General features: G+C 45.1%; 1 protein-coding gene across 1 annotated transcript in view; it reads right to left on the reverse strand.

The window, feature by feature from the left end:
- Positions 1 to 445: 445 nt before the first annotated feature.
- Positions 446 to 27,893, reverse strand: part of TMEM241 (transmembrane protein 241) — a 119,873-nt gene continuing 92,425 nt past the window's right edge. The window contains exons 14-15 of the mRNA XM_036244939.1: positions 12,213 to 12,277; positions 446 to 1,375 (exon numbers count right to left, since the gene is read on the reverse strand). Of these exons, the coding sequence (XP_036100832.1) occupies positions 1,315 to 1,375; positions 12,213 to 12,277 (126 nt within the window). The 3' untranslated portion in view covers positions 446 to 1,314. The remainder of the gene's footprint in view (positions 1,376 to 12,212; positions 12,278 to 27,893) is intronic.

The following is a 27,893-nucleotide window of genomic DNA, read 5'->3' on the forward strand; positions in this document are numbered from 1 at the left end:
AGGACATTTTGCATTTATCGGGAGGGAGAGAGGGAAGAAGAGAGAGATAAATATCGATGTGATTGGTTGCCACCCGCACGACCCCAACCAGGGCTGGGGACAAACTGCAACCAAGGTACGTGCCCTTAGGCAGTGGTTCTCAACCTGTGGGTTGCAACCCTTTTGGGGGTCAAACGACCCTTTCACAGGGGTCACCTAAGACATAACAGTAGCAAAATTATAGTTATGAAGTTGGGGGTCACCACAACATGAGGAACTGTATTAAAGGGTCGCGGGATTAGGAAGGTTGAGAACCACTGCAGCGGAAACCAAACTCGAGACTCTGGTCCACAGGCCGATGCTCTGACCGCTGAGCCAAACCGGCCAGAGCTAGCAGGCTAATTTTTAAGTTGATAATTCTGTATGGCCCGAGAATAATGTTATAAATATCCAAATGGCCCTTGGCAGAAAAAAGGTTCCCTACCCTGGTAGAGTTTTACTCTGGCCTGAAAAATATACTTCAGGGTTCAGTGATTTGAAAACTACTCTAAGATGTTGGGAGTTAAATGGATTAAAAGCTCTAAGGGGTATGAATGTAATGTGTGCGTGTCATATGTTAAATGTCTGTTTCTTTTTTCCACCTGCCCAGGGAGGACATCCATCGGTGCTTATAAGCCCCATTCCCTCTGGTGAACGTGAAGTATCAAGTTCACTGAATTGTGAGGGGAAAAAGTGTGCAGAACGTAATACAACACAATGCAACCGAACACAACCGCAGAGAGGCTTCAGCGCTCACTCTAGAGTAGAGGTGTCCTGCTGGCTTCTTGCCTGGCCCAGAGCACCCCCCTGCCCAGTGGAAGCCCTCGCAAGGAATTCTGAGTGGGTGAGTGAGGGCCCTGGGCAAGCCAGCAGGAGAGTGAGGAAAAGGCGTCCCAGGAGGCTCCAAAGGTGTAAAAAACACAAAACCAAACCAAAAGTGCAACGAAATACCTCGGGACCGCTACCCCAGAGCGAGAGCAGCGCCTGGTGAGGGCGTTTAACAAGGAGGCTGCACGTCAGTGGAGGCGAGCAGAGCCATCCCCACACAGGACATCCTGCGTCCGTGTCTGTCTGCACACTGGGACCGGCACGACCCAGGTGAACCTCTCAAACAGGAAGACATCACAGTCCATCTCTGCAGCAGCCCAGACACCCCGGAAAGCGTTCTTGACACAGCGAGAAGCGGTGGTCTCACCATCCTTGCTTCTTCTTTCTGACACTTAGCAAGGACCTCTGCGGCCCGAGGGCTGTCTTCTCCAGCGGGCAGCGGCGGGTCTCCTTTTCCTGTGGTCACCTTTAGGCGCCCTTCCGCTCTGAGAAGACGAGCAAGGCCTCTCCAAGTCCACCGAGCAGGAGGCTGCAAAAGCGTCAAGAGGTCAGCGTTCTGCTCCTGAGAGCCAGGAGGCTGCCTGGCGCCCGCCCACACACAGCAGGGTGAGGGGTGCCCCTCGTTCTGCCCCTGGGACGCTCATCCCACTTCCAGGTCAGGCCCAGGGACCCCCCGATCGTCCACAGTACACCTCAGCTATGTGGTGGGAGGGAGCGGGCTGCGAGGTGGTTTTGGTGCCTTCCCTGGGGAAGAAGGTGGCGTGTCGGCGTGTCCGCCCAGGCGGCGGCGACCTCGGTTAATGCCCTCTGGTGGAAGCCACAGAGGAGGGCTTTCCACAGGGCAGCCTGCTGCCTTTTGTAGAGGGTTGAAATCATCCAAGTATCCATAATTCTTAACAGAATCATAAGGTGACAGTATCTGAATCCTTTTGTTTCATTGAGACCAACGGAATGTTTAAGATGAACATACTAGTGGGGAATCATGGATTCCGCGCCAGAGCAGAAGCACGGTCAGGGCTTTGACAAGGAACCCGCTGCGGGGGAACCAAGACCGTGCGAGGACGAGGAGCTGAATACTTCAACCTGCCTAAAATGCAATACGTCCAAAGGTCTGCGCATTTTCTATTTCCAACTTCTCCGTAGACAGTCTGGTGTCGGTCTGAATCCTGTCCTTCCCAAAAGGTATTTCTGAGGACTGGGCTGGGCGACCAGGAAAGGACTGTGATGGGGAGGGGATCCCCCAACGACGACATGCTCATGTTCAGGGAGCCGAAAGCCCTTTCGATTCTACCCGTTCCTCCCTTAGACCCGCGCACAACACACATGCCCCCTGGCTCGGCGCCTTTACAGTTCTAACATCTGTTTGGGGTCCCGCGTATATGACACACATAGGCTGTGCGCATTATCGTCCCAGTGAGAAATGTCCCCCCATGTGGGTGAGTCTGACATAGGCCATAACTTGTACCATTTACCAGCTTTAGTGTAGGACTAAGTGCGAGACTAGAAAAACAATAAACAGTTCCAATAAGGGCTCAGGCATGTATTGGCTGTGTAGTCCCGCGCACGTCATTCAGTGTTTCCTGTACCACCGGAGAGCACGTCTAACAGTGTCTGCGAGGCTTGGACGGCTGTGCCTGCAGCAACTACCCCCTGCTTGGCCATAATGGACAAGCAGTCAAATATTTCCAATGCAGTCCCCTCCCCGAGCAGCAGTGCCTTCCTCACTGGCCCTCACAGCTGGCCTCCCCGCCTCTGCTCGAAGACCTCCCGTAGGGCACATCCCACTGGGCAAAGCACGCCTGCCCCGCTGCCGAGGGCTGAGCCATGGATGCCAGCCCATCGGCCCTCTCACCCGTGGGAGCACCAGGCCCCTGGCGCCTCCCTCCAGGAGGAGCCCTTCCTCACACTGACCCAACAGCTGCTTCTTCAACCTCCTCTGTGAGTCCAAGTTCTGCTTTCTGAGCAACAGGGAACAATTCTACACCTTCGTCACCCAACTGTCAACCCCAGAGAGTGGGAAAATGCCCTGAACCACCGCCATCTCCTCTCCTTGGAGACTAACACTCCGGGTGAGGGCAGAGAGAGGCGCTCGGCGCGGGGGAGGGGGCCGGGAGGATGTGCCCCGTCAGGCCAAGGACTGGGACGGAAAGGTCTGGGGCATGAGGAGACGTGTGCCCGGCGCCAGGCCCGCATGTACTTTTCTCTTTCCTACAGAAATATTATAGCAACAGTACGTCAATAAAATCTCTTTAAATACACATTTAATTCACAATACTGTAGGCGAAGCTGGTGTCTACACTATGAACCAAAGAAACTTCTGGCGACCTCCTTAGATCTACAGTCATTGTTTATAGGATTGTTTCTGTGTGAAACTGGGGTCCAAGTACCAAAAGACCATATTTTGAAACCTGACACGTTTGTGCTTGTCCCCGGCCTCGTTCAGGGCCCAGGCGCTGGAGGATTCGTTCGTTCTACTGCCTCTTCTCTGGATGAAGAGGCGGTGGTGAAGGGAAGCCGTTTATTTTTGTCCAGAGGCTCACCTCTAAAGGCCTGACTTTTCTTTCAAGCAGGTGTGTTGTTCCCTTCAGCAGTTCTTAAAGGATGTGCCCGCCATACACCGCGGTCTTCCACACCTGGGCCAGGGCACAGTGACCGTGACCCGAGGAAAGGGCCACACAGAGCTTTGGGTTTGGGAGGGTTTTACTTCTGCACATGTAACGGGGGGCTCCCTGCTTTCTACAGTTCCCACTGATCCTCCTTAATCAGCAGGGAAAAGAACAGGCTCTCGGCCACTTTTCCTCGCCCAGCCTTGGAACATGCTGGAGTGGAATAACCTTGTATTTCATGCCTTGGCCCAGCTGTTTTCTGAAACACCAAAGCAGCGTAGTGAATGCTGAACTGAAAACAAACCTTGGTTCAATTTACTGTTAAGAGAGCCAGGGAGGTGAGCTTTGATGTTGTTTTCTAAACAGCAGGAGAAGCTGACGGGTGCAGGAATCTTAATAGCATTACAACTATTTAAGCCAGAGCTTTGCAGAACTGTTTGCAAATCTCGTAATCCCCATCATTCCTGAAATGAACAACCCTCGTGTAACTAACGTAAACATCGGAGTGCAGCGCATACCCAGCCAGAGATGTTCATCACTCACTCCGCTTCCAGGCGGTTATTTTCAGCGTCTCTCCAGTCCTTCTCTTTTCTCTCATCGGGTGCCAAAGGCCCCATCTCAATTTTACATTTATTTATTATTGTGGTTATCCAGTGAATTCCAATTGAACCCACTAGACGGAGGACAGAGACGCTATCCTTTTCCCAGCTGCAGGCCCAGCACGTAATGTAGCATCCAATAAACATGCACTCATGAACGATGTGTGAACGTAAAAGGGCTATGTAGTAAACTCGACAAGCTCAGTGGCCAGAGGGCACCACACAGGATGGTCTCATCATAAATTCCTAACTGGGAAGGCCATGGTGGGTAGGCACATCCCAGGCCCGGAGCTTCCTTAGTGAAGGTCATCTTTTTTTTTTTTTAATCCTCACCCCAGGACATTTTTCCACTTTTTGTTCAGGTAGAGTGGAAGGGAGAGACAGGAAAAGAGACAGAGAAACATCAACGTGAAAGGGACACATCGAGTGGCTGCCTCCCACACGACCAACCAGGGCCGGGGACAAACTGCAACTGAGGTACATGCCCTTAGCAGAAACCGAACCCGGGTCTCTCTGGACCGCAGGCCAACGCTCTAACCGCTGAGCCAAACCAGCCAGGGAGCCAAGGTCAATCTTGACCTTAAGTGAGCCCTGTCCACTGTTCTCATGCATCTAAGATAACATACCTTTGAAATGTCAGAGTAACTTTCTTGTCCAGACCCCTCAAAGGCATAATGGCAGGCACCAGAGCGAGACACCACAGAACCCTCACTGTTACCTTGTTCCCCCATATACCACCTCTATGTGCTATAAATGCTAATTACTAACATTAACATAATTAACATTAATCATCCTGCACCCACTAATGTAAAACAAGTATGGTACTCCATTTTGCTTTCATCTAATCCTAGAAATTTTCCCACTGTGCTTTCTCCCGCCGCCTTAACCTCCCACCAATGGATTTCACGTACCTTCCTTCCGTTTCCTCCTTTGATTCTAAGGCATAAACGGGACTGGAACGCTGCCATTCTCGGGAGCATTTTCTCCGTCTGAGGAGATCTTGCTTCTGGGCATGTCCTCGAATTTGGCTCAAGTAAACTCTTGTGAAACTTTGCTCTAGGCTTCGATGTTCTTTCGTCAACAATGGAATTCTTAGACTTGCTCCCCTTTCTCCCATGTATATTTCAAACTATCTTCCTCACCAAAATATATCTGCCTAATATAATGTACCATCCCACTGGGGACTAGCTGAGTGACAGTTCATAATCTGATGAATAACTTGGTGCTGAGAGATAATATACAATAGTTATTTAGAAGGTCCTTCTTAGCATTTTAATTTTTTTTCTTTATTGATTTTAGAGAGAGAAGAAGGGAGAGGAGAGAGAGAGAGAAACATCAATGAGAGAGAACATCAACTGGCCGCCTCCTGCATCCCCCACACTAGGGATCGGGCCCACAACCTGAGCATGTGCCCTGACCAGGAATCGAACTTGAGACCTCTTGGTGCCTGGGTCAACGCTCAACCACTGAGCCACACCAGCTGGGCCCCTTCTTAGCATTTTAAAGAGGAAATTTCACATTTTAAAATCTAATAGAAAAACTAAGTTTCAGATGCTGTGATGCATTTTGCAGTGTGTTGAGAAAAGTTCCTTTTTCACCCTTAAATTCATTCTTCCCATCAACAGACTTGGGCGGTCTCTATGCAGACCCCTGAAGTTAAAGGTTTAAGACCTCTTTACTCAAAGATGCTATAAGATCATTTTCTAAAGACTCTTGGTGTTAGTGAGGTGTGTTGTGCTGGGATCAAGTTCAAGTGATCCTCATATTGGAAACCCATGATCATGGCAGGGTCAGTGAATGCCTGGCAAGGCTAGAAACTGATCACGGAATCCTGACAACAAAGTGGCTGTACTTTGGTTGTTCCTCTCCCTCCTTGGACCTAAACCATTCCAAAGACAACAGGGTCTCTCCTGGGCTAAGAAGCACTCAAAGAGGAGGCACCCACAATTCGTTCTACTCGACAGGGTATGGATTCAATCCTCTTCGCTGGAATTTTGGAAGAGGGAATTCATACCAATACATACCATGAAGCTCTATTAATTTAAAAAAGATGAATAACTCTCAATCTGGATATTTAAATTACTGGGCTTGCCACAGACTGTTTTTATAAAATTAAAAACAAGATCATTCGCTAGGCAAGAGCAGTTGCTTTTAGTTAAAGACGTTAAAAGCTGACTGACACTGGGCACTTAGATTTTTCATTTTTCTCGGGTGTGTATTTAGGAGGCTGGCCACCGGTTTGTTGAGCAAGCACTCAGTACGAGGTGGAGAGATGCAAAGGTGGACAGACGCGGCCCCGCTCCTGGAGGCGCCCACAGGGGCCTCTGCCTCACCGGCCGGGAGCGACAGGGCATGCAGACTCCAAGGGCCCATGTCCACGGGAGGGGCAGCCTCGACCGCTCCAGCACCTGCTGCCGCGGGGAAGTACAGGCCCCACATAACAGCTCTTCCACGTTTTCAAAAGAATCTGGAGATCTGGACTTTTATGGGAAGTTACCTGATTTCTAAATGTTGACTAATTACAAATTTGAAAGGCAAAAAAACAAGAAACAATAGCTACCCAGACAAACAGAACAGGCCCTTGCCCTGTGTGCTGTCTCACCAGTCCAAGCTCCCACGGGACAGACCAGCCCGCCTCTGCCCGGGGTGGAGAGCCGGTCACCCCGTCATGGCTTGAAAAACAACCAGTCTATGGATAATGCAGACCAGCTCTGCGCAAAAGACAGAAAATCTGAAATACAGTCTGACACTCCTCTTCTGGTGGTTCACTTTGTGGTTGGAAAATTCTTGGAGGCTGAAAACACACCATCCTTAAACTCAAGAGTTCTCAAAAATCAGGAAATTCCAAAGTCAAGGTTCCTTTTGCAATAATCACACATGCTATTTCCTTGATTTGGGTACACACAGCCTTTCTCTCCACTTTGTCTGGGCTCACCCTAAAGGTCACGGGCTGGGGCACAGCCTGGAGGCACAGCCCATCACAGACAGACAGACGGTCACAGACAAACAGCCAGTCACAGACAGACGGCCGGTCACAGACAGACGGCCAGTCACAGATGGCGGCTGCGCCGCTCAGACCCCACAGCCTCCCCGCTGGAGCGCCACCTCACTCTCGCTTCTCACACTCAGTTTACCACCTCTGCTCATACATCATGTCTCATCATTAGCACCTCCTGCCCTTCCATCCTTCCCTGTCTTCCTGGGGCCAGAGGGGCGAATCTTCTACCCACACCCTAGCTAAGCCTCTCCCTTCTACATAAGGCCTGGTTTCAAGCCCTGATCACCCCGTCCTCTCTTCTTCCCTCAGTCTGCACACTCGTGTGTTCAAACAGTTACTATCCTACTCTACCAATTACCCTTATGACTGTCTCTTCCCCTGAAAACTCTTGATGGTTGGGTGATGTCTTGTGCTTCTTAATGATGTCCACTGACTTTGCATACAGCAGTCACTCAACAAGTATTTTTAGTTGATTAATAGAATTATAGCTATAGCATTAAAAAATCTATGACAATGAGATCTTTTTTGTTGTTGTTAATCCTCACCCGAAGATATTTTCCCACTGATTTCAGATAGAGTGAAAGGGAGGGAGGGAGGGAGGGAGGGAGGGAGGGAGGGAGGGAGGGAGGGAGGGAGGAAGAGAGAAACATGGATGTGAGAGAGACACATCGATTGGTTGTCTTCTGCAAGACCCAGACTTGGATCAGGGGTCGAACCTGCAACCCAGGTACACGCTCTTGACTGGGAATCGAACCCAAGACCCTTCAGTCTGAGGGCGGATGTTCCCACCGCTGAGCCAAACCGGTCAGGGCTGCCAATGAGATCTTTTTCCTAAAAATGTTCTACTGGAACGTAGTCGACCATGTCAATCCCTGAACAAGAAACAGCAGTCTTGTCCTAGGTAACACTTCTGTTTGCGGCCAATCATCTAGATGCTCTTTATCAATGATTACACTGGTGGGAACCTTTGGGTCAATTTTTCTTCTACCTCTCTTATGACCCACTTCCACCTAGACACTATCTACATTGCCAGTAAATCTTCGGCGCTTCCCGAACCAGCTCTGGGGAGGTATATAGCAGGTTATGGGGCCTTGGTTTGAATCCTGGTCCAATCACCTAGTAGCTATAAAATCTTTGGGGGAAAAATCACTTACATGTCTCTGAACCTCAGCTTCTTCATCTTTAAAATGGGGATAACTTGGAGGGTTACTGTAAAACTTAATAAGACAATATTAATCTAAAAAAATGTCTGAAACATAGTAGTTGCTTAATAAATGGTTGGTTATTATTATTAAAAGGAAGAGGAGGCGAGATCAGGAAGAAGAGAAGGGTATAGAAGTATTTCCTAATTTTTATTTTTCTTCCATTTTTCTTCTTGGGGCCAGAAAAGCCTCCATTAGGGGCTCCCAAGAGAGGAGAGAATCCCTTTTTCTGAATGCTATGAGCCAAAAGATCCATTTCTGTTCGTTTGGATGGTTTGGATAGGAACCTGCCCTGGGGCAGGGAGATGAGCAACAACAGACATCACAGGGGCAGCGATCTTTCAGTTTTTATCCAAGAACCGTCCTGGTACATATCAGACCCTCAGTAAATATCTGTTTGCTGAATGAACATCTTCCAGCCCAAAGCCACATGGGGTGCAAAGCTACCACGGGGACTTCCTCATCATGGTATCCACGGAGCCTGGCCCTGCCTCTCTCATCTATCCTGTGGGAATCTACTGCTGACATTTAAAAATAATACTCTGTTTTGTGGCTATGACAGCCAGCCAGGGGATTATTCGCAAGAAGTCCTGAGAGACCAGAGGCTGCCCTGGGCACACCAGGCCCCAGCACCAGCCCCCACCAGCAGCACTAAGGTTCTCGAGTCACACAGGTGACAATTCTGCAGGTTTAACTTGCAAACAAATGCAAAGAAAGGGGGGGGGGGGATCAGCTCTTAGAATTGCATGAAAAAAAACCGATTCTCCTAGAACTATGCCTTCCTTGAGCAACACTAAGCAACAATATGCTCTTTCTTTCCATAATACTGGTAAAGAAATGTAAAAACCTGTTCTAAAACTTGTCTATGCTTCAATTTCAAAGTGCCATTCTAGGAGGTGGGAGTCGGGGGAACCTGCCAAACAATATCCCCAAACTGGAATGGACACAGCATTACCTTACAGTGGCCCTGGGCTTGTTTCTCTTCCTAGAACAAAGGAGAGGAGGCCAGTAAGCAGCCACATGAATATTAATTACTCTCCCTCACCTGCTGCAACAGCGGTTGAGGCCAAGCAGCAGGCAGCGGGCAGCGTGGTCACCGGGAAGGAAAGCTGTGTGTCTCCAACCAGCAGCCTTAGGGCCAGGCGAAGACCCAGCAAGGGCTAAACTACTCCTGGGTGACAAGGAAAAACCACTCGATGTAGTTTCATTGTGGAGACAATGGAGCACACTTCGTTGGCATATACATCCATAACCAAACACTGATTGCATTTTTCTCACCATTAAACCAAACTGTTAGGCCTTTTGGCAAGTGGTAATAGTGGGAGAGAAAGGTAACAGACCTTCAGTTCTACGAGATGCGTGTCTTTATTGCTTCAAACAGCATGTGTGACTATATAGTTGAAGAATACGTAAGTAGATACCCCCAAATGGAGCATGCCCATTGTCAAGGGGAGCAATGAGCAGTTTTAATACTTTAAACTCCCCGTGACCCCTCCTCCACCTTCCCCTCTGCTGCAGATGACAACCAGAATCCTTGGTAATGAAGGCATCAACCGGTCGGCATACAGAAATCAGCAGACGATCCAAGTCAACTTGGTCAGCTTGTCAGTGGGAAGAAGGTAGAGTTAGAGGTGGATCGCACCAGATGGCTTCATTCTGCTCCCAGCGTGGCTGTGACCAGCTGGCCCTGGAGCAGAACCACAGAGGCACAGGGGCCCTAACAAGCCCAAAGGACCTGTCTCCTCTGTCCCAGAGCTCCACGGTCTGTCTGTAAGGGACAAGGCGAGGAGCTCCAGTTGGGCTATCACACTATGGCAGTAACACGCGTGAGCATCTTCCACGTGTCTTTGTTAGCAGTTGGTCAAAGCCCCTTTGCGAAGCACAGGCTCTGAGGCTATGGGGCAGGGACATGTGGCCTTTTCTAGGAGCTGTGACCTGCAGTTACCATCACAACCCCCACATCTGTCTCCTGGGCACCCTCCCCACAGCCACGGTCCCATGCGGCGGCCTCAGCCATCCTTCGAAAGTGGCCACGTGCTTCAGTCACCTGTCAATACCCTTCACCAGCTCTCTCCTGCCCCCTGCATGGAGCCCACACGCCTTGGGGGGACACTGCCTTCTAGGAGGGAGGCAGACCATTAAAAGCAGAACAAGGTGCAAGCAAGGTGACAGCTGTCAGAACCGCCAGGAAGGACAGAAACAAGGCGACGGGGAGCGGCTGGGGGGATTCCTATAGCGTGTGGTCAGGGAAGGCCTTTCTGAGTTGCCTGGATGTGGGGACCTGGAGGACGAAAAGCTGCTGGACACCTACAAAGCTGGGTGCAGAGCATTCCAGGCTGCGCCGATGAGCCCAAAGGCTCTGAGCTGGGAACGTGCACACCGCGGTCAAGGCACAGAAAGGCTCTCCCGACTACTGACCTCCAGACCACCATAGTCACCTACCTACTGAAATCTCAACTCTCGGGTGTAACGGACCCCAGCCTTAATGCATCCAAACCTCCACCCCCAACTTACACAACCCTGCTCTTCCCCACCTCAGTAAAAGGCAACTGCATTCTGGCCAATGCTCAGGCCAGAAACGTGGAAATCATCCTAGGCTCCTTTCTCTCAAACCCTGTTGCCCCTACTCTCGGAACGTCGCTGGCATCCCTCCACAGCTACTATCGTCATTGCTGTCAGCCTGGTCCTGGCCCTCCTGCACCGAGATCATGGCCAGAGCCTTCATCTGGTCTCTGCTTCCTCCCCGCCTGCTCTACAACAAAGCCTCCATGCTACCCCGTGGGGTGTGCAGCTCAAAATCCTCTCCTCGCATCCCCCTCACTCAGGGTAAAGGAAAGTCCTTACAATGGCCTTTATGGCCCCATATGGTCCACTGCCAACTACCTCTCTAGCCTCTCCTCCTACTACGCTGCCTCTCGTCACACTGCTCTGGTCACCTGGCCCTTCGAGCTGACCAAGCACCCTCAGGGCCTTTGCATTTGCTGTTCCTTCCTATAAGCCCATGACTCACTTCCTCACTTCCTTCAGGTCACTGTTCAAATACCACAGAGAGAGGCAGTGCTGTTTTTAAGCAAATGCGGGAGTGCATTCTAAACAAGGGTGCTTCGGAGCTTGTCTCAGAGAAAATGAATTGAAGGATCAAAGGAAAAAACCCCAACATAGCTGTACGTGTAAAATAGTGGTTTGCCAACAGTGGTTACTCCTGTGTGGACAAACGGCTGAAATGTTACTGTTTTCATCTGCATGGCCATAGTAGGTATGATATATTCAGCTTGTGAAAAGCCAGCAAGTTGTATATTCATGATATATGCACTCTGCTCGTATTCTTTTATTTTTTTAATCCTCGCTCAAGGATATTTTTCCATTGATTTTTTAAAAATACATTTTTACTGATTTTTTTTTTTTTTTTTTTTAGAGAAAAAGGGAGGGAGAGATGGAAACATCTATTGGCTGCCTCCTACAGGCCCCCACCGGAGATTGAGCCTACAACCCATGTGCCCTGACTGGGAATCGAATCAGGACCTCTCAGTCCATGGGACGACGCTCACTGAGCCACACCAGCCAGGCACCATCTATCTATCTATCTATCTATCTATCTATCTATCTATCTATCTATTTATTTATTTATTCAGAGTTGGAGGGAGGGAGAGGGACAGAAACATCGATGTGAGGGAAACACATCAATTGGTTGCCTCCTGTGTTGTAACCCACGATTGAACCCACAACTGAGGTACATGCCTGTGCCTGAGAATCGAACCCTTGACTCTGGGTTCTATGGGCTGACGCTCTAACTGCTGAGCCAAACCGGCAAGGCAGCATTCTGAATGTATATTTAAATGTCAATAAAATATATGCCCAACACATATCACCTTTCTTCAACATTTGAAAGCAGAAATTAATATCCTAATGAAACCCAAACAACTCATTTCCATTTCCTCTCTCTGTGCAAACAAAGACTTACCATCCCACAGTCGCACTGGTCAGGATCACATCAAACAGCAGTATTGATAAACCAGCTGTGATCATCTGCAGAAATAATTCCAACAAAAGGTCATCAGAGTGGTAGGACTTCAGTAACCTTCTCCAAAGTCACTCTTCACAAGCTTGGCTCACATTAGGTCAGATCCCTGACATTAACCTTTCTTTCCATTTCACAACATTTCCCCCCCACACCTAGTCCCCTGTAGTGTTGCCTCTGAGCAAAGCGTTTGGTGCAGAAAATGCTAAACCCTAGTCTATTTTGGAGGTGGGAATCTTTAAAGCAGCATTTCATTTCTAAACTCTTCAGAAGAGGAGGCACCGAGCCAATGTCTCACTCCTGTCGGCAGGGCAGGGTGCGATAAGAACACTTATTTGCATTTCGTCTCAGCTGTGCAGAATTAATCCCCAAGGTCAATGGTGCTCATTAACCTGTTCCCAGATCCTCCAGATAAAAGCTGGCATCTGCCTTTGACTGTAGCAGCGACTTTTCCTTGTCCTAATGTCTCTTTCCACCCATGTCACACATTCTAATAAACCAGGTGCTTCCAGGGGAAGAGAGCAATTAAATCATTGCATTTATTATATCTAGAAGCGGGTGGAGGGGGGGACTCCCACATCTGCCTGAGCTAGAAATGACAGAAAAGTCTCTTAGGAATGTCAGTGACAGAACCCCTGCAGTGCCTCTACACTGTTGGCACAAAGAATGTATGTGAACCAAAGACCCTGTTTTGTCAACATTTAGAAAGTCTGCTCAGGAAAAGATGTTTTTTTCCCCAGAATTCTGAATTCTGGAATGACAAACTGCTTCCACTGGGAAGGTCACCCCTAGGACTGGCTTTCTTGAAAGAAGTAAGAAGCAGGCTGTATTGGGATGGGTCCAGGCTGGATGCTTTCGGAAATGTCAACTACCCTGTCACTCAAGGGGACTTCACATGCTGTCATAGAGCCTGTTTGGGTCGCCAAGCGAGTAGATGGTCAGAAGGAAAGAGTACGTTTACTGAGTCCCATCGTCACTCATTTACTATCTCAAAAAGAAGTCCGGAAATACAAAGTCTCAGAATACAAACTTTGTGAGATTTTGGAACCTTTGTAGTTCACGCATTTGGGGTCACTTTCTGTTTACTTCCCTTCACTGATTTGTAGCCCCAAACCTTGACAACAAAAAAGACCTGTGTTGTCTTCAGGAATAAAAAAGAAGTGGCGACAGGGTCAGAGTCCATTGCAAAGCAGAATCCAAAGAGCAAAGAAGGAAATTTTCCAAAGTGCTGGGTAGTGGGCTTTATCGTAATAAGTATGATGAATGGCACCTGTTCCTCCACACCGCCTCCTTTCTGCTTTATTGAGGACCTTTGCATCTACGGGATAAATACAATGGGCCTAAAATTGTATTATCTTGCAATACAATTGTCTGGTTTTGGAAAGTTATACTAACCACGTAAGTTAGTTCATAAGCTTCCCTCCTTTTCCTGTAAAGGGTAACGGTGATCTCTTCTATGGACACTTCTAGTTGGGGGTGATCGTGAATGGCTGCTGTTCTAATCAAGTCTTCTCTTTCTTTTTAACTCCAGTTTGCCATTTCCAGTTTTTCCATCCAATCTTCTCTTTCTTTTATTCTAGTTGGCCATTTTCCATTTTTCCAAATATGTATTTCATCTAGGTTTTCCAACTTACTACATTTAGCTGTTTGAAAAAATATTTTAACTCATTTGTACCCATTTTTATCATCTTCCTTTTTATTCTTACTTTTATTGTCATTTTTTCCTTCTTTCCCCACCCCCCCCCTTACTTAGTCTTAACCAAAGTTAATCTTGTTAAACCCGCTTTACTTTTGAAAGTCCTGCCCGGCAGGTGTGGCTCAGTGGTTGAGCGTCGACCCATGCACCCAGAGGTCGCCGGTTCGATTCCGGTCAGGGCACATGCCCAGGTTGTGAGCCTGATCTCCAGTGGGGGTCATGCAGGAGGCGGTCAATCGATGTTCTCTCTCATTGATGTTTCTATCTCTCTCTCCCTCTCCCTTCCTCTCTCTCTAAAATCAATAAAGGAAAAAAAAATTAAAAGAAAGTCCTCGCACACTTTCCGGATGGTGCTGATGGAGAGTGGTTCTTGGAATTGCTAGAAAGAGCTCTGGTCCACGGAGGGACGTCAGTGATGTTAGAAGCTAGCACAATGGAACACGTCACTGAATTTCTGAAAGTGTCCCTAATTCCTGTTGCCTTTGCTCCTTTTCACCAGCTTTTTTCCCCAACTTTACCGAGGAAGACTTGACAAATATAACTGTTATATACTTGAAGTGTATTGTGTGATGATTTGATACACACATATTCACAACCTTCTTTGATCAGTTTCTCTCCTTGCTCTCTGACTGGTGCTCTCACATGACTTTCAGGCTAGTCTGTGAGGCTGACTATGCCCTGCAATAGTCACAGCCTGGGACTTGTATCTCTATACATTTATTTACCTTGGGAAAAATCTCATCTGCTCTGAGATAGGCAGCTGGCCTGCTTGTACCTATTAACTGCACCTTTTGCCAAGAAAAACACATCTTAAAATTTTCAAACCAGCCCTTACTTGAAAATAGGTTGGTTGAGTAGCCACGCTGGTGCCTTTGCCGTCTGCTGCTTCCTGGAAATGTTTGTCTAGTCTCCTTGCCTTTCTCCCGGGCTGCTTTTTCAACTTCTCTAAATTTTTATCTCTCAAGGAACAAATGTTCTGCTGGCTGACTCACTGAAACTTCGCAAATAGTTTTGACTTATTTCTGCAGAGAATGTACAGTGAATTCATTTGCACTATGGAGCTACAGTGGAGTTTCATGGGCTACTTTTTAATCTATTTCAGTAAGAGCCCTCAGTTTCTTAAGCTTCTCTATTTTATTTCCATCACCAGCCCTAGCAGGCAGCTCCTGTTGGAGGCATTTCTCTCTCTCTCTCTCTCAAACACACACACACACACACATCAAAGTTCTACCCCTTCACAAAAGCCACTACATAAGGATGAGTAGCAGCCAACACCACCTCGCTGAGGGGCAGTTGATCAGCCAAGAGCCCACTCCGCTGCTAATCCCACCAAGGAACAAACAGAAGCCAGGAGAGGCCGACTGCAAGTCTGGGTACAGAATGTCTCACGCACAGTCACCAAAGGGCGGAGGTGGAAGGGACTCCCTAAGCTCAGCGGTGGGGAAAACCACGACCAAGATGGTATGTGATTTGCCCCAGGGGCCTGGCCGCTTCACGGCAGCGAGCAGTAGAGCGAACACCCTGACTCCCAGGTCAGCCCTCTCTCACAGCCAGAAACTCAAGGGTCTACCAAGCTCCATGCAGGGTTTTTTTTTTTTGGGGGGGGGGATTCACTGAAAGCAGGGACTCAAACAGGTATTTACAAATCTATGTTCATAGCAGCAATACTCAACAAAAATAGTCAAAATTTGGAAGCACCCCATGTATCCACTGAAGGATGAATAAACAAGCAAAAGGTGATGTGTACACACAATGGAATACTATTCAACCTTAAAAAGGAAAGAAATTCTGCAATATGCTACAACATGACTGAACCTAAAGGGCATTATGCTAAGTGAAATAAGCCAGATGGACACAGAAGGACAAATATTGTATGTCTCCATCTACATGAGCTACCTAGAGTAGTCAAACTCATAGAGACAGAATAGAATAAGGTTACCAGGGCCTGGGAGGAATGGGGAGTTAGTGTTTAACGGGTGCAGAGTTTCAGTGTGGGATGATGAAAAAGTTCTGGAGATGGATGTCAATAAAAGCATGAAGTTTTGTGTGTGTGTGTGTGTTTTTAACCTTTAAAATGGCTAAAATCTGTTCATGAAAAAGATTTCATGTCTTGGAACTTGACATTCAAGAGACACAAAAGTAGCAGCCATTACCACCAATTGTCCTTGCTCACAAAAAGTATTTTTAAAAACACAAATTTTTCTCCAAAGAAGAAAGAGTTTTGTGGTCTGAGGAATGTCTCCTTCGCACACACGGATCCGAATAACAAACAACAGGACCTGCCACAGGCGGAGAGATGCCAACATCAGCAGAACTCAATACATTGTGTCTGCAGTGGGGCTTTGAACTTCCTGGCTTTGTCAATGGATGTCACAACCTCTGTGCTATTTAAACAGAGTTCGGTATTTAAAGCAGGTCAGGTTTGTTTTTCAAACATTCATTTCAATCCTAAGACAAAGTTTTTTGTTTTTTTTTTAAAGAAAATAAAGAGGAGTGGATGTTGGTGGGAGCCTGCCAGATAGTCATGTATTTGGAGGAGAATCAGAGTTTGTTATTTGTTACTGACTTGTTGTTGTTTAAATACATATAAATTTCTTTGAGAACTGACTGACTGCAGCATGTCTACAAGGCCCTTCACCAGAACTGCCTTTGTCCCAGCCCGTGCATCCCCCACTTACACTGGCTGTAGATTTTGTTTTTATGTTTTTTATCCTCACCCAAGGACTTTTTGCATTTTTCTTCATATAGAGCGGGAGGGAGAGAGGGAGGAAAAGAGAGAGAGAAACATCGATGTGAGAGAGACACAGTGAGTGGTTGCCACCCACAAGACCCCAACTGGGGCCAGGGACCAACTGCAACCGAAGTACGTGCCCTTAGCAGGAACCAAACCTGGGACTCTCCGGTCCGCGGGCCAACGCTCTAACCGCTGAGCCAAACCGGCCAGGGCCTGGCTGTAGTTTTTTAAACAGTTTCGTACTATCACCTTGCCTTTGCTCAGCACATTCTCTCTGCCTAGAATAATTTCACGGGCCTCCCCTCACAATTCCTACTCTGCTTTTGAAACTTCATTTCTAGAAAACTTTTCCTGAGCCTGGCCTACCCACACGCCCTGTGATCCAGGCACCTGTTCTGGGGCTTCCATAACTACTTGCCACTGCGCATGCCACATGACCGCCCACACCTCCCAGCCGGGGAATGCACTCTGCATCTGTATGTTCGGGGCCTAGCAACACACACTTGCACATGGTTAAGTGCCCAATACATTTTATGGAACTGTACTAGATCATCAGAGCTGGTTATATAACCCCAAAGCTCACAACATTGTTTATTTTAAAATTCCGTTTCATACATTAGGGATGATTGGAACCTAGACCCGAGAACTATGCAGACACTCTCTGCCCCTAATCTCTGCTTCTTTGATCAGTTACCTCCATGGGACTTGAAAGAGCACAACAGAGAGGATGGAGACTAGCCTTCTGGTTCCTAGTCCAAAAATGCCAGGGAAGATTCTGATTGGCTCCTGAACCAACTGACTGCCTAAGAACATAGAAGCTCCCCCTCGAACTTCATGGTTGGAATGGAGAAGGTAAGATTTCCCTGGAGGAAGGCAGGGAAAGTGCTGGGCAGACAGAACAACATAAATATCTGGGAGCTTGTAAGGGATGCAGAATCTCAGGCCCCACTGCAGTCCGGCTGAGCCAAATCTACACTGGAACAGATCCCCAGGTGGGATGCACGCACATTAAAACGTGCGGAGTTCTGCTCTACACTCTCCAATCTCGGCACTGTCTCAATACCTGCTCTGTCTGGCTGGTATTGCCACATCTTCCAGGAAGGTTGACTCCAGCTTTCTCACAAGCTGCAGAGCTGGAGGCATGTGTCAGACTGTCCTGGAGCCTGTCTGTGTCACAGTCACATGTGAATGTTACTAAACCAGCCTTCCTTTTAGGTTAAAGAGTAAATCTAACAAAAATGTATAATCTGGAAGTAGCCCTCCGCCGCCAGGACTCAAAGAACTATTTCAAGTCCACCAGACAGAAACCACAACTAAGGCTGAGAACTCTATTCAGCATTTAAAAAATATTCAGTGAACCCTTATTACCAATCCTATGATTTATTACCCTGATCAGCATAATTATTAATTAGAGACAACTCATGCTAAACTCTGGGTATGGCTGTTAATAGTATTTGGTATCACTTCATTAAAATATACAATGAGCCATTAGTTTTGTCAGGTATCAGAAAAACAACACTTACTATAAACACAATGGGATTGAGAATATAGATGAGAAACAAAAAGAGATTAGGGCCATGGGAGGGAAGGAAAAGTTTTAAAACTACAGAAAACTTAGTTGACTTTTTTTTTTCAATTATTGTTTACTTAGATGATGTTTAACAAACTCCTACATTTTACAGAAGAAAAACAGAACGATGTTTTTAAAAAAAAAAAAATGACACAGATATCTAGTTCATGAAAGGTCAGGGAAGAAAGGAACCAAAATTTTAAAAGGGCATAAAATGTCCATGACTGGTATCAGGCTTAGCAGGATCACACGTATGAACTCAAGTGCTCCTCACATCCCCACACGGGGCGTGCTCAGCCCATTGTACAGATGAAGAAACCAAAGTTCCCAGAAGTTAACAACCTTGCTCAAAGCACACAGTCACAAGGGAAGAGTTGGGACTAAACACTCAGGTCTCCTGATTCCTGTGTCTATCCTTCTTTCCCAGCTGTAAGCTTTGCTTAACCCTGGAGATTTCACCTCGACTCAGTAGTTCTCAAGCCTGTCTGCGTATCAAAACATCCTGAGAAGTTTTGAAAAAGAAAAAAAGTACTGTCCCACATCAATTAAACTGGCATATCGTATAATTAGGCCCAGGTATCAGCATTTAAAAAAAGATCCCCTACTGATGCTCACACGAAGCTAGGGTTGAATTCATGACTACTGATATATTATTCGTTTGAGTAGAAGTGTCCATAAAACTGCCAAAATTCATAGAACCACTTGAAAACACTGATGACTAAGACAGAACCTGGTAAAAAGACATCACCATTACTACCATCACTATCACCACTGTCATCACAAATATTATTTATTGCACCATCTTACATTCCCACCAGCAGTGTGTGAGGGTTCCAATTTCTTCACATCCTTGTTTTTATCTGTCTTTTTTTAAATTTTTTTTTTATCCTCACCCAAGGATATTTTTCCGTTTTTTTGTATAGATAGAGTGGAAGGGAGAGAGAGGAAGGGAGAGAGAGAGAGAAACATCGACATGAAGGGACACATCGAGTGGCTGCCACCGCACGACCAACCAGGGCCGGGGACAAACTGCAACCGAAGTACGTGCCCTTAGCGGGAACCGAACCCGGGTCTCTCTGGACCACAGGCTGATGCTCTAACCGCTGAGCCAAACTGGCCAGGGCTATCTGTCTTTTTTATAATAGCCATCCTAGTGGATGTGAAGTGGTATCTCTGTGGTTTTGATTTGCATTTCCCTGATAGAATATATTTTCATGGGCATACTGGCCATGTGTTTATCTTCTTGGGAAAACTGTCTATTCATATCCTTGGCCCATTTTTCAATTAAGTTATCTATCTTTTTAATATTGAGTTATAAGAGTTCTTTATGTATTTTAGATAAAACTTTCTTATCAGATATATGATTTTTCTGTAAGGTGTCTTTTCACTTTCTTAATGTTGTCCTTTTCAGCACAAAAGTTTTTAATTTTGATGAAGTCCAATTTATCTATTTTCTTTTTTTTTTATCTTCACCTGAGGACATTTTTGCATTTATCTTTAGATAGAGTTGGAGGGAGAGAGAGAGAGAAACATCAACGTGAGAGAGACAGATCGACTGGTTGCCACCCACACGACCCCAACAAGGGCCAGGAACAAACTGCAACCAAGGTACGTGCCCTTCACGGGAACTAAACCCAGGACTCTCTGGTCTACGGGCCGACATTCCAACCGCTGAGCCAAACCAGCCAGGGCTCTATTTTCTTCTTTTGTTGCTTTTGTTTTTGGTGTAAAGACCACATTCTGGCTATTAAGGAACTATAAATCATTATTCCATCCAACACCTTAATTAACACTATTCAGGTATCTTACCATTATATCACGGTTTCCTTATTATAGAGCCATTCATTCATTCCACCGTCAAACTCTATTTTAAAGCATTATCCATCCAAATTATGTGCTGCATTATTTGATTTATAGTGAGTTTCCAATGTGATTTTAGGAAAGAAGCCAATATCATGCTATGTGGTATGACTCCAAGGTTTTGTGATTCAATAGCCGTCTGGAGATTAAGAGATCTAATAAGCATATACAGCAAACCCTCAAATAACAGTTTCATTCAACATTTTGTTATTATGTTGATAAGAAAAAACAAATTGATTCCCAGCTGTATCCACTGTCTGTGGAGTTTGCACATTCTCCCTGTGTCCATGTAGGTTTTCTCTGGATACTCCGGTTTCCTCTCCCATCCCAAAGATGTGCACATTAGGTGAACTGGCACGTCTAATTGTTCCAGTATAAGTAAGTGTGGGTGTGGCTGTGGGTGCACCCTGAGATGGAATGGCATCCTGCACAGGGTTGGTTCCTGCCTTGCTCCCTAAGCTGCAATAGGCGGGTTGGAAAATAATTGTCTTACTTGTTTCTATTAATCTTTCTTAAATGAATATGTAGATCACATTTATTTCAGTTTAATATTAGTACTGTTTTGGATCTTTATTTAGAAGTTTGGTGATTTTTTGTGACCAGAAATATGCTGTAGGAACTTAACTCTTGTTTACATCAATCAGCCTGTGGTAAAACTGGTTTCATTATATGTGGTTTCACCTAAAGTTGCACTTTCCAAGAACCTATCAACATATTAAGTGAGGACTTACTATATATTTAATAAAAGAATATAGAAAACCTTATGTAGTAATTCTTCGAATAGAGTCATAGTTATTTTGAGGAGGTTGGTGACCAGTTTGTTAAAGTAGAAATAGAGGAATGAAGTGTTGTGATGATCTAATCTCCCCATTAAATTTCAGCACTTTAAAGATGTCATCCCATTGTCTATTGGTGTTCATAGGTTCAGTTAAAATGTCAGTTGTTTCTTCAATTTAGGGAAATGCCTTTTTTCTCTGGTTGATTTTAAGATTTTCTCTTTATCTTTGGTTTTCCACAGTTTGACTGGGATATGCCTTGGGATGCTTAGGTATGGTTTTCTTTGTATTTTTTTTTTTTTTTTTTTTTTGTGGGTTGATCTCTTTCAGCAGTTTTGGAAAATCCTCAGCCATTCTCCCTTCAAATATTGGTCCTCACCAATCTCTCTTTAGTTTCTAGAACTTCAGTTACACATATATTAGACTTTTCGACAATTTCCCCCATGTCTCTTATGATCTATTCTTTCCATTCCCTTTCCCTATTTACACTTCACTAATCCTGCTATACTCTATACTATATTCAGTCTGCTCATAGACCCATCCAATAAACTATTAATTTCAGATATATTTTTTTCAGTTCAATATTTGATTTTTAAAATATATTCCAACCTTGCACTGACATTCTCCCATGATTTAATTGACCTTTTTCTCTTTTTTAAAAAACATATTATTCATAATCATTTTAAAGTCATCAATATCCAGATCATTTGCAGTTCTGTTGCTATTATGTTTCCACTTATCAGTCATGTTTTCTTAACTCTTCACATGCCTATAACTTTGATTGTATGCTGGACATTGTGTATGAGAGAACTGTAGAGGCTACAGCTGATAGTTTCAACAATAAGTGTTGCCTTTTCCTCTAATAGGATGATGGGCTCAATCCAAATGGGATTGAATGAATCTGAGGTGGGCTGCAGCTCTAGTTAAGACTCAGTCCATCTCTACTTTATCTAGTCCTTCAGGTATGGCCCTCACAGACTTGTGTTTAAGACCTTGGTGGATCTTTGTCTCCTCATCCCTGAAAGTTCTGCCTTTCAGAATTTTTGACCTTAGCTTTTAGCCTCCTATCCCACACAGGTTCAAAATCTGGCACTTGTATATTTGCTGCAGACCCCTCCTTCTAGCAGGATTTTGTCTCCTGAGCACCCCAAGGCTATGAGAGTTTTCACTTTTCCTTTCTTGGCTAGCTTACCACCTCCTGAACTATGCCTAGAACTCAGCAAATATCTCATGGAAAAACTGGACATGCCTTTGGGACTCCTCTAGTTTCCAATCTATCAAGCCAGTTCCACATAACTGCCAAAAGCTCTACTAGTTTCTTTTTCCTGCAGAAGATTTCCTCCTCTTGAACCAAGCCAGATCCTTAGCCCACACCCAGTACCAACAAATATCCTCCTTCTCTCACCCACATGAAAAAAATAGCCTGTGTTACTCAGTATACCTAGGAAGGGTTCTTCTTTCTTTGGAAATGTATTTATTTCTCCCTATTTTCACAGATTTCCAATTTCTTTGAAAATATGAACTCTCCAATTTCTTCTGCAATTTGTTTCCCTCCTAGTTGTTTTAGTTGAATGTTGGCCTGCCACAATGTATGATATTCAATGAAGTTAAAGGTTTCCCTTTCTTATGCAGATGAAAAATAAGACACAGAGAGATGGTCTAAGCCACTGGTTTTCAGATCAGACTTGGCCAAGCCCTATTTCCCTAGAGCCACCTTGGATGTTAGACTGAGGCAAGGTGGGAGGCTTCATTTGTTCTGTACATCTTCCTGATCACTGACAATCTTGCTAATTCATCATTACAATTTAAATTTTGTTTTTCATCTTAGTCTAGGACTTTGTATATAACAGCCTGGGGCAACAGGACTTTATGAAGGTTAAAGTCTCTTTTACTTCAGACACAGTTTCCAATATGATGCAACTGATGGTGATTAATAAGACAGAGTGGAGATGAAGGGAACATTTAGTTTCTTCTGATTTCTGCCTGGGGGAGAAAACTCTTCTGCCTTCTATCCTTTCACTCTCTTCCAAGTTCACTCAATGGGAAGCTATTCATCTGACTGTATGGGTACTGATGCTCATTACACTACTTAATGGGATTCTAGTGGTTTAAAGGCCAGAACCAGACCACATGGCTTCTTTGTTCTCTTGAATCCATGCAATAAAATTCTCTTCATTCTGTCCACCTGTTAGGGGTGGAAGTGGAGGATGGGGAGGAAACCATACCACCTATAAAAGCAGAAAGCTTTTTAGCACTGGCTAGTTTGGCTCAGCAGTTAGAGTGTCGGCCCACAGACCAGTGAGTCACAGGTTCAATTCCGGTCAAGGACATGTACCTTGGTTGCGGTTCGTCCTGGCCCTGGTCGGGTTGTTTGGGAGGCAACCAGTCGATGCGGTTCTATCACGTCAATGTTTCTCTATCTCTTTCTCCCTCCCTCCCACTGTATCTGATAATAAGTAGAAAAATATCCTCAGGTGAGGAATAAAAAAGAAAAAGCAGAAAGCTTTTGCCCTGAGCAGTTTTTCTCAGCAGTTAGAGTGTCAGCCTGTGGACCCAAGGGTCATGGGTTCAATTCCTGGTCAAGGTCATGTACCTGGGTTGCAAGTTTGATTCCTGACCTGGTCTGGGTTGTTTGGGAGGCAACCAGTCAATGTCTCTCTCTCACTTTGATGTTTCTCTCTCCCCCTCCCTCCCACTCTATCTGATAATAGAAAAAAAATATCCTTGGGTGAGGATTTACAAATTTTTTTTTAATAAAAATAAAGAGGCTATAAATTTGCCAGGTATTGCTTCTTTGCCAAATACCATAAAGAGCCAAATAATATAGACATACTTAAAACATTCAATTGCAGAAGACAAGTGGGGAATCTGAGACTACCCTACTTCCCCCTCAATTTAAACTCAATTCAGTGACAGCCTGGTGTGGAATCAATAGATTCTTCATTCTAGTACTTTTTACTTACTCAACTTTCTCGGTTTCATTTCATTCAGTAAATGTACTCATCTACTGTCAAACTTGTAGAATGATGAGTTTCTGCCAAAGTTATTTTTTTAACTTTTGTCCTGCTGATTAAAAAGTTCTACCAGTCTCCCAAGTTAAGCAGTACTCTTTCTGGAAAGGAAGGGCATGTGGCTAAGGCATTTTTATTTTCTAAGTTGTTTTGATTCACTCAAAGGGTAGATCTAATCTCTGTAGTTTATTTTTAGAAATGAAATGAATTTAAGCTCAAAGGAGCTTTAAATAAAAGCACCATAATTATACTTATGCCAAGGCTACGAGGACTTTTTCATCTCCTTTTGATATAGCAACAACTTCAATTATTGTTATACTTAGCAAGAATGGAGGTGAAAGAATACATTTGCCAAAAGATATACATAAAAACCTCCTTGAAATGTCCAAAGATAGGTGCCCATTTAGTAAAAACCCTCTTGCCACCTTTGACCAGCCTCCTTCCTTAATCCCAGCAATTCCTGAATTTACATCAATTGGGAGAATTGAGCTCCTGATGTCAAGCTCCTGATATCCTGGCTCCAGGTTTGGTCACATGCAGTGTAACATGACCAGAGTGTGCGAATGCCTTAGAAATGTACAGAGCTTGCGAAAGACTCACTCTACCAGTTCAGTTCCACTTGAGGGACTTACACGAGCTACAAGGACTTTCTAGCACTTGTCACACAACTTGGCGCTCACTGCAAAATGTCAAAAGGTCACCTGTGAACTCTTCTGCTATGGACTGAATTGTGCCCCCATAACCTTCCCAATTCATATGTTAAAACCCTAAGTTCTAGTGTGATGGTATTTGGAGATGGGGCCTTTGGAAATTAAATAGGATTAGATGAGATGATGAGGGTGGGGTTCCTCATGATGGGATTAGTATCCCTATAAGAAGAGACCAGAGCTCCACGTGTGCTTGCGCGCGCGCGCGCTCTCTCTCTCTCTCTGCCTCTCTCTCTCTCTCTCTGTCTTTCTACTGCCTCCCTGCTTCCCTCCCTCCCTCTCCCTTCCATGTGAGAACACAGCTAGAGGGCAGCCATCTGCAAACCGAGTGAAGAGTCCGCACCAGACACCGACTCTGCTGCCACGCTGGTCTTGGACTTTCAGCCTCCAGAACTGTGAGAAATAAATGTCTGTTGTTCAAGCCACAGAGTCGATGGTATTTTGTTACAGCAGCCTAAGCTAAGACATTATTCATTGCTCTTTTGGAGAGTTTAAAAAATGAAAGTTTAAAAAGAAAAAAAGCAATGACTGTCTCAGAAATGAAACTGACTTAGAAGTAAAAAAGGAAAAGGGCTTTGAATTATTGCTAGAATGAAGCTGAGGCCAAACTATGCTCACTAAATACCACACTAGGGACCAGAGAGGCAAAAATGAAAGGCAAGAACCTGGCCTCACAGAATCCCTACACTGGACTAGCCAATTCTAGGGATCACTGAGCAAATAACTTCAATATCACATGCTAAGTGCTAAGATATGGGTATACTCTAAACGTTATAGAAAGAAGCCCCACAGAGAGCCGATGCCTGTGCTAATCTGAAAAGACAAATAGAAATTACCCAGCGAGCCCAGCCAGTGTGGCTCAGGGGATTGAGTGTCACATGGACTGAGAGGTCCCAGTTGGATTCCTGGTTTGCGGGCTCGATCCCCAGTAGGGGATGTGCAGGAGGCAGCTGATTGATGTTTCTCTCTCACATCGATGTTTCTATCTCTCTCCCTAAAAAATCAATGAAAATATATTTTAAAAAGTAAAAATAAAAATTACCCAGTGAGGGATGGTGGGAAGGGCTTTCTATACCAAAGGAACAGCATTAAGAAGCTTAGCAATTTCTAAACCATTTAGTATTAACTGAATCCCAAAGGGTGAAGTGAGTAGTGGCCACTGGTAAAGCTGAAGGACACTTAAAGAGAAAAAAAAAAAAAATCAATAGCTGGAAAAAAAAAAAAAACCTTTTTCTTAGCAAGTTTTTGAAAAAAATCCCACAGAGAATTCTGTTCTCTTTAAGACAATGCACAGCTGTTCCCAGGACAACTGGGCTTGTGGTTTTACCAGCATGCCAGAGGTAATCCTAGACTTGACCTTCAAAAGAGCTTGTCCCAATCTCATGCACATCTGTTCTTGGTCCATGGCTGTGGGCCAGCAGTGGGCCAGCACTCTGAGAGCCCTGGGCGTCCCCTTGCTGGGCCACAAACTCAGAGTAACCTCAGGCAGAACCATTCCCTCTCTGGATTTCTGTTTCCTCCTCTATAAGACAAAAGAAACATCTATAAAGTATTTCCTAGGGACTGAATTTTCTTCTTTCACCTCATATCTTTTTTGAAGACTGAAGGGGCAATTTTATTCATTCCCTGACTTGTTCCATTGAGAATTCTCAAAAAGCTTTAAAAAATAGCCATTTCAATGAAAAGATGTTCAGTGTCACTGATCATCAGAGAAATGCAAATTAAAACCACAATGAAATGTCACCTCACACCTGTCAGAATGGCTATCATCAATAAATCCACAAAAAACAAGTGTTGGCGTGGATGAGGAGAAAAGGGAACCCTCGGGCACTGTTGGTAGGAATGCAGATTGATGCAGCCACTGTGGAAAGTAGAATGAAGGGTCATCAAAAATTTAAAAAATGGCCCTGGCTGGTGTGGCTCAGTTGGTTGGGCATTGTCCTATGCACCAAAGGTTGCTGGTTTGATTCCTGGTCAGGGCACATGCCTGTCTTACAGGCTCCATCCCCAGTAGGAGGTGTGCAGGAGGCTGCCAATGGATGTTGTATTCTCACATCCATGTCTCTGTCTCTGTCTGTCTGTCTGTCTCTCTCTCCTTTCCTCTCTCTCTAAAAATCAATAAAAATATTTAAAAATAGATCTGCCTTGTGACTCCACAATTCTACCTCTAGGTATAGATCCAAACAAACCCAAAACACTAATTCAAAAGAATATGTGGCCCTGGCCAGTTTGATCAAAGAGCTGTGGGTTTAATTCTAATCAAGGGCACATACCTCAGTTAAGATTTGATCCCCAACCCTGGCCAGGGTCGTGGGGGAGGCAACCAACAGATGTGTCTCTCTCACATTGGTGTTCCTCTCTCTCTCTTTCTCTTCCTCTCTCTCTCTCCCTCCCTCCCTCTCTCTCTATATGAAAATCAATGGAAAAATATCCTTGGGTAAGGATTAAAAACAACAACAACAAAAGACTATGTGCACCCCTATGTTCATTGCAGCATTATTTACAATAGCCAAGATAGGTAAGCAACACAAGTGTCCATCAGTAGATGAGTGGATAAAAAAGCGGTGGCATAATATATTAATTACTTGGCCATAAAAAAGAATAAAATCTTTTCATTTACATGGTTAGACCTAGAGGGTGTTATGCTAAGTGAAATAAGTCAGTCAGAGAAAGACAAATACCATATGATTTAACTTATATGTGGAATCTAAAGAACAAAATAAAGGAACAAACAAAATTGAAATAGACTCATAGACAGAGAACAGACTGATGGTTGCCAGAGGGAAGAGGGTTGGAGGGATGGGTGAAAAAAGTGAAGGGATTAGGAAGTACATATTGGTAGTTACCTAACAGTTATTTTACACAGGGATGTAAAATACGACATAGGGAATATAGTCAATAATATTGTGATAACTATGTGTGGTACCACGTGGGTATTGGAAATGTTGGGAGGGTCCCTTTGTAAAGTACATGATTGTCTAACTACTATGCTGTACACCTGTAACTAATACAAAATAATAATGAATATTAACTGTAATTTAAAAATAAAATTTAAAAAGACAGTCATTACAGAAAATAATATATCAATTACAAGTAGATAAAAAAAAAAGATGAAGGAAAGGGAAAACAAGAATAGGGAGGCAGAGATGAGGCTATTATCCCAAATGCAAGCCAGGGATGTCTGCCCCCTGCATGGTGGGGAGGGGCTGCGTGCTTTCTAGCAGCCAAAGCCAGGAAGGTACATGAGGGGTCACATTCTCGGTGTCCCTA

This window comes from Molossus molossus, unplaced genomic scaffold (assembly GCF_014108415.1).
Source record: "Molossus molossus isolate mMolMol1 unplaced genomic scaffold, mMolMol1.p scaffold_m16_p_6, whole genome shotgun sequence".
In the NCBI taxonomy this organism is placed as follows: Eukaryota; Metazoa; Chordata; class Mammalia; order Chiroptera; family Molossidae; genus Molossus; species Molossus molossus.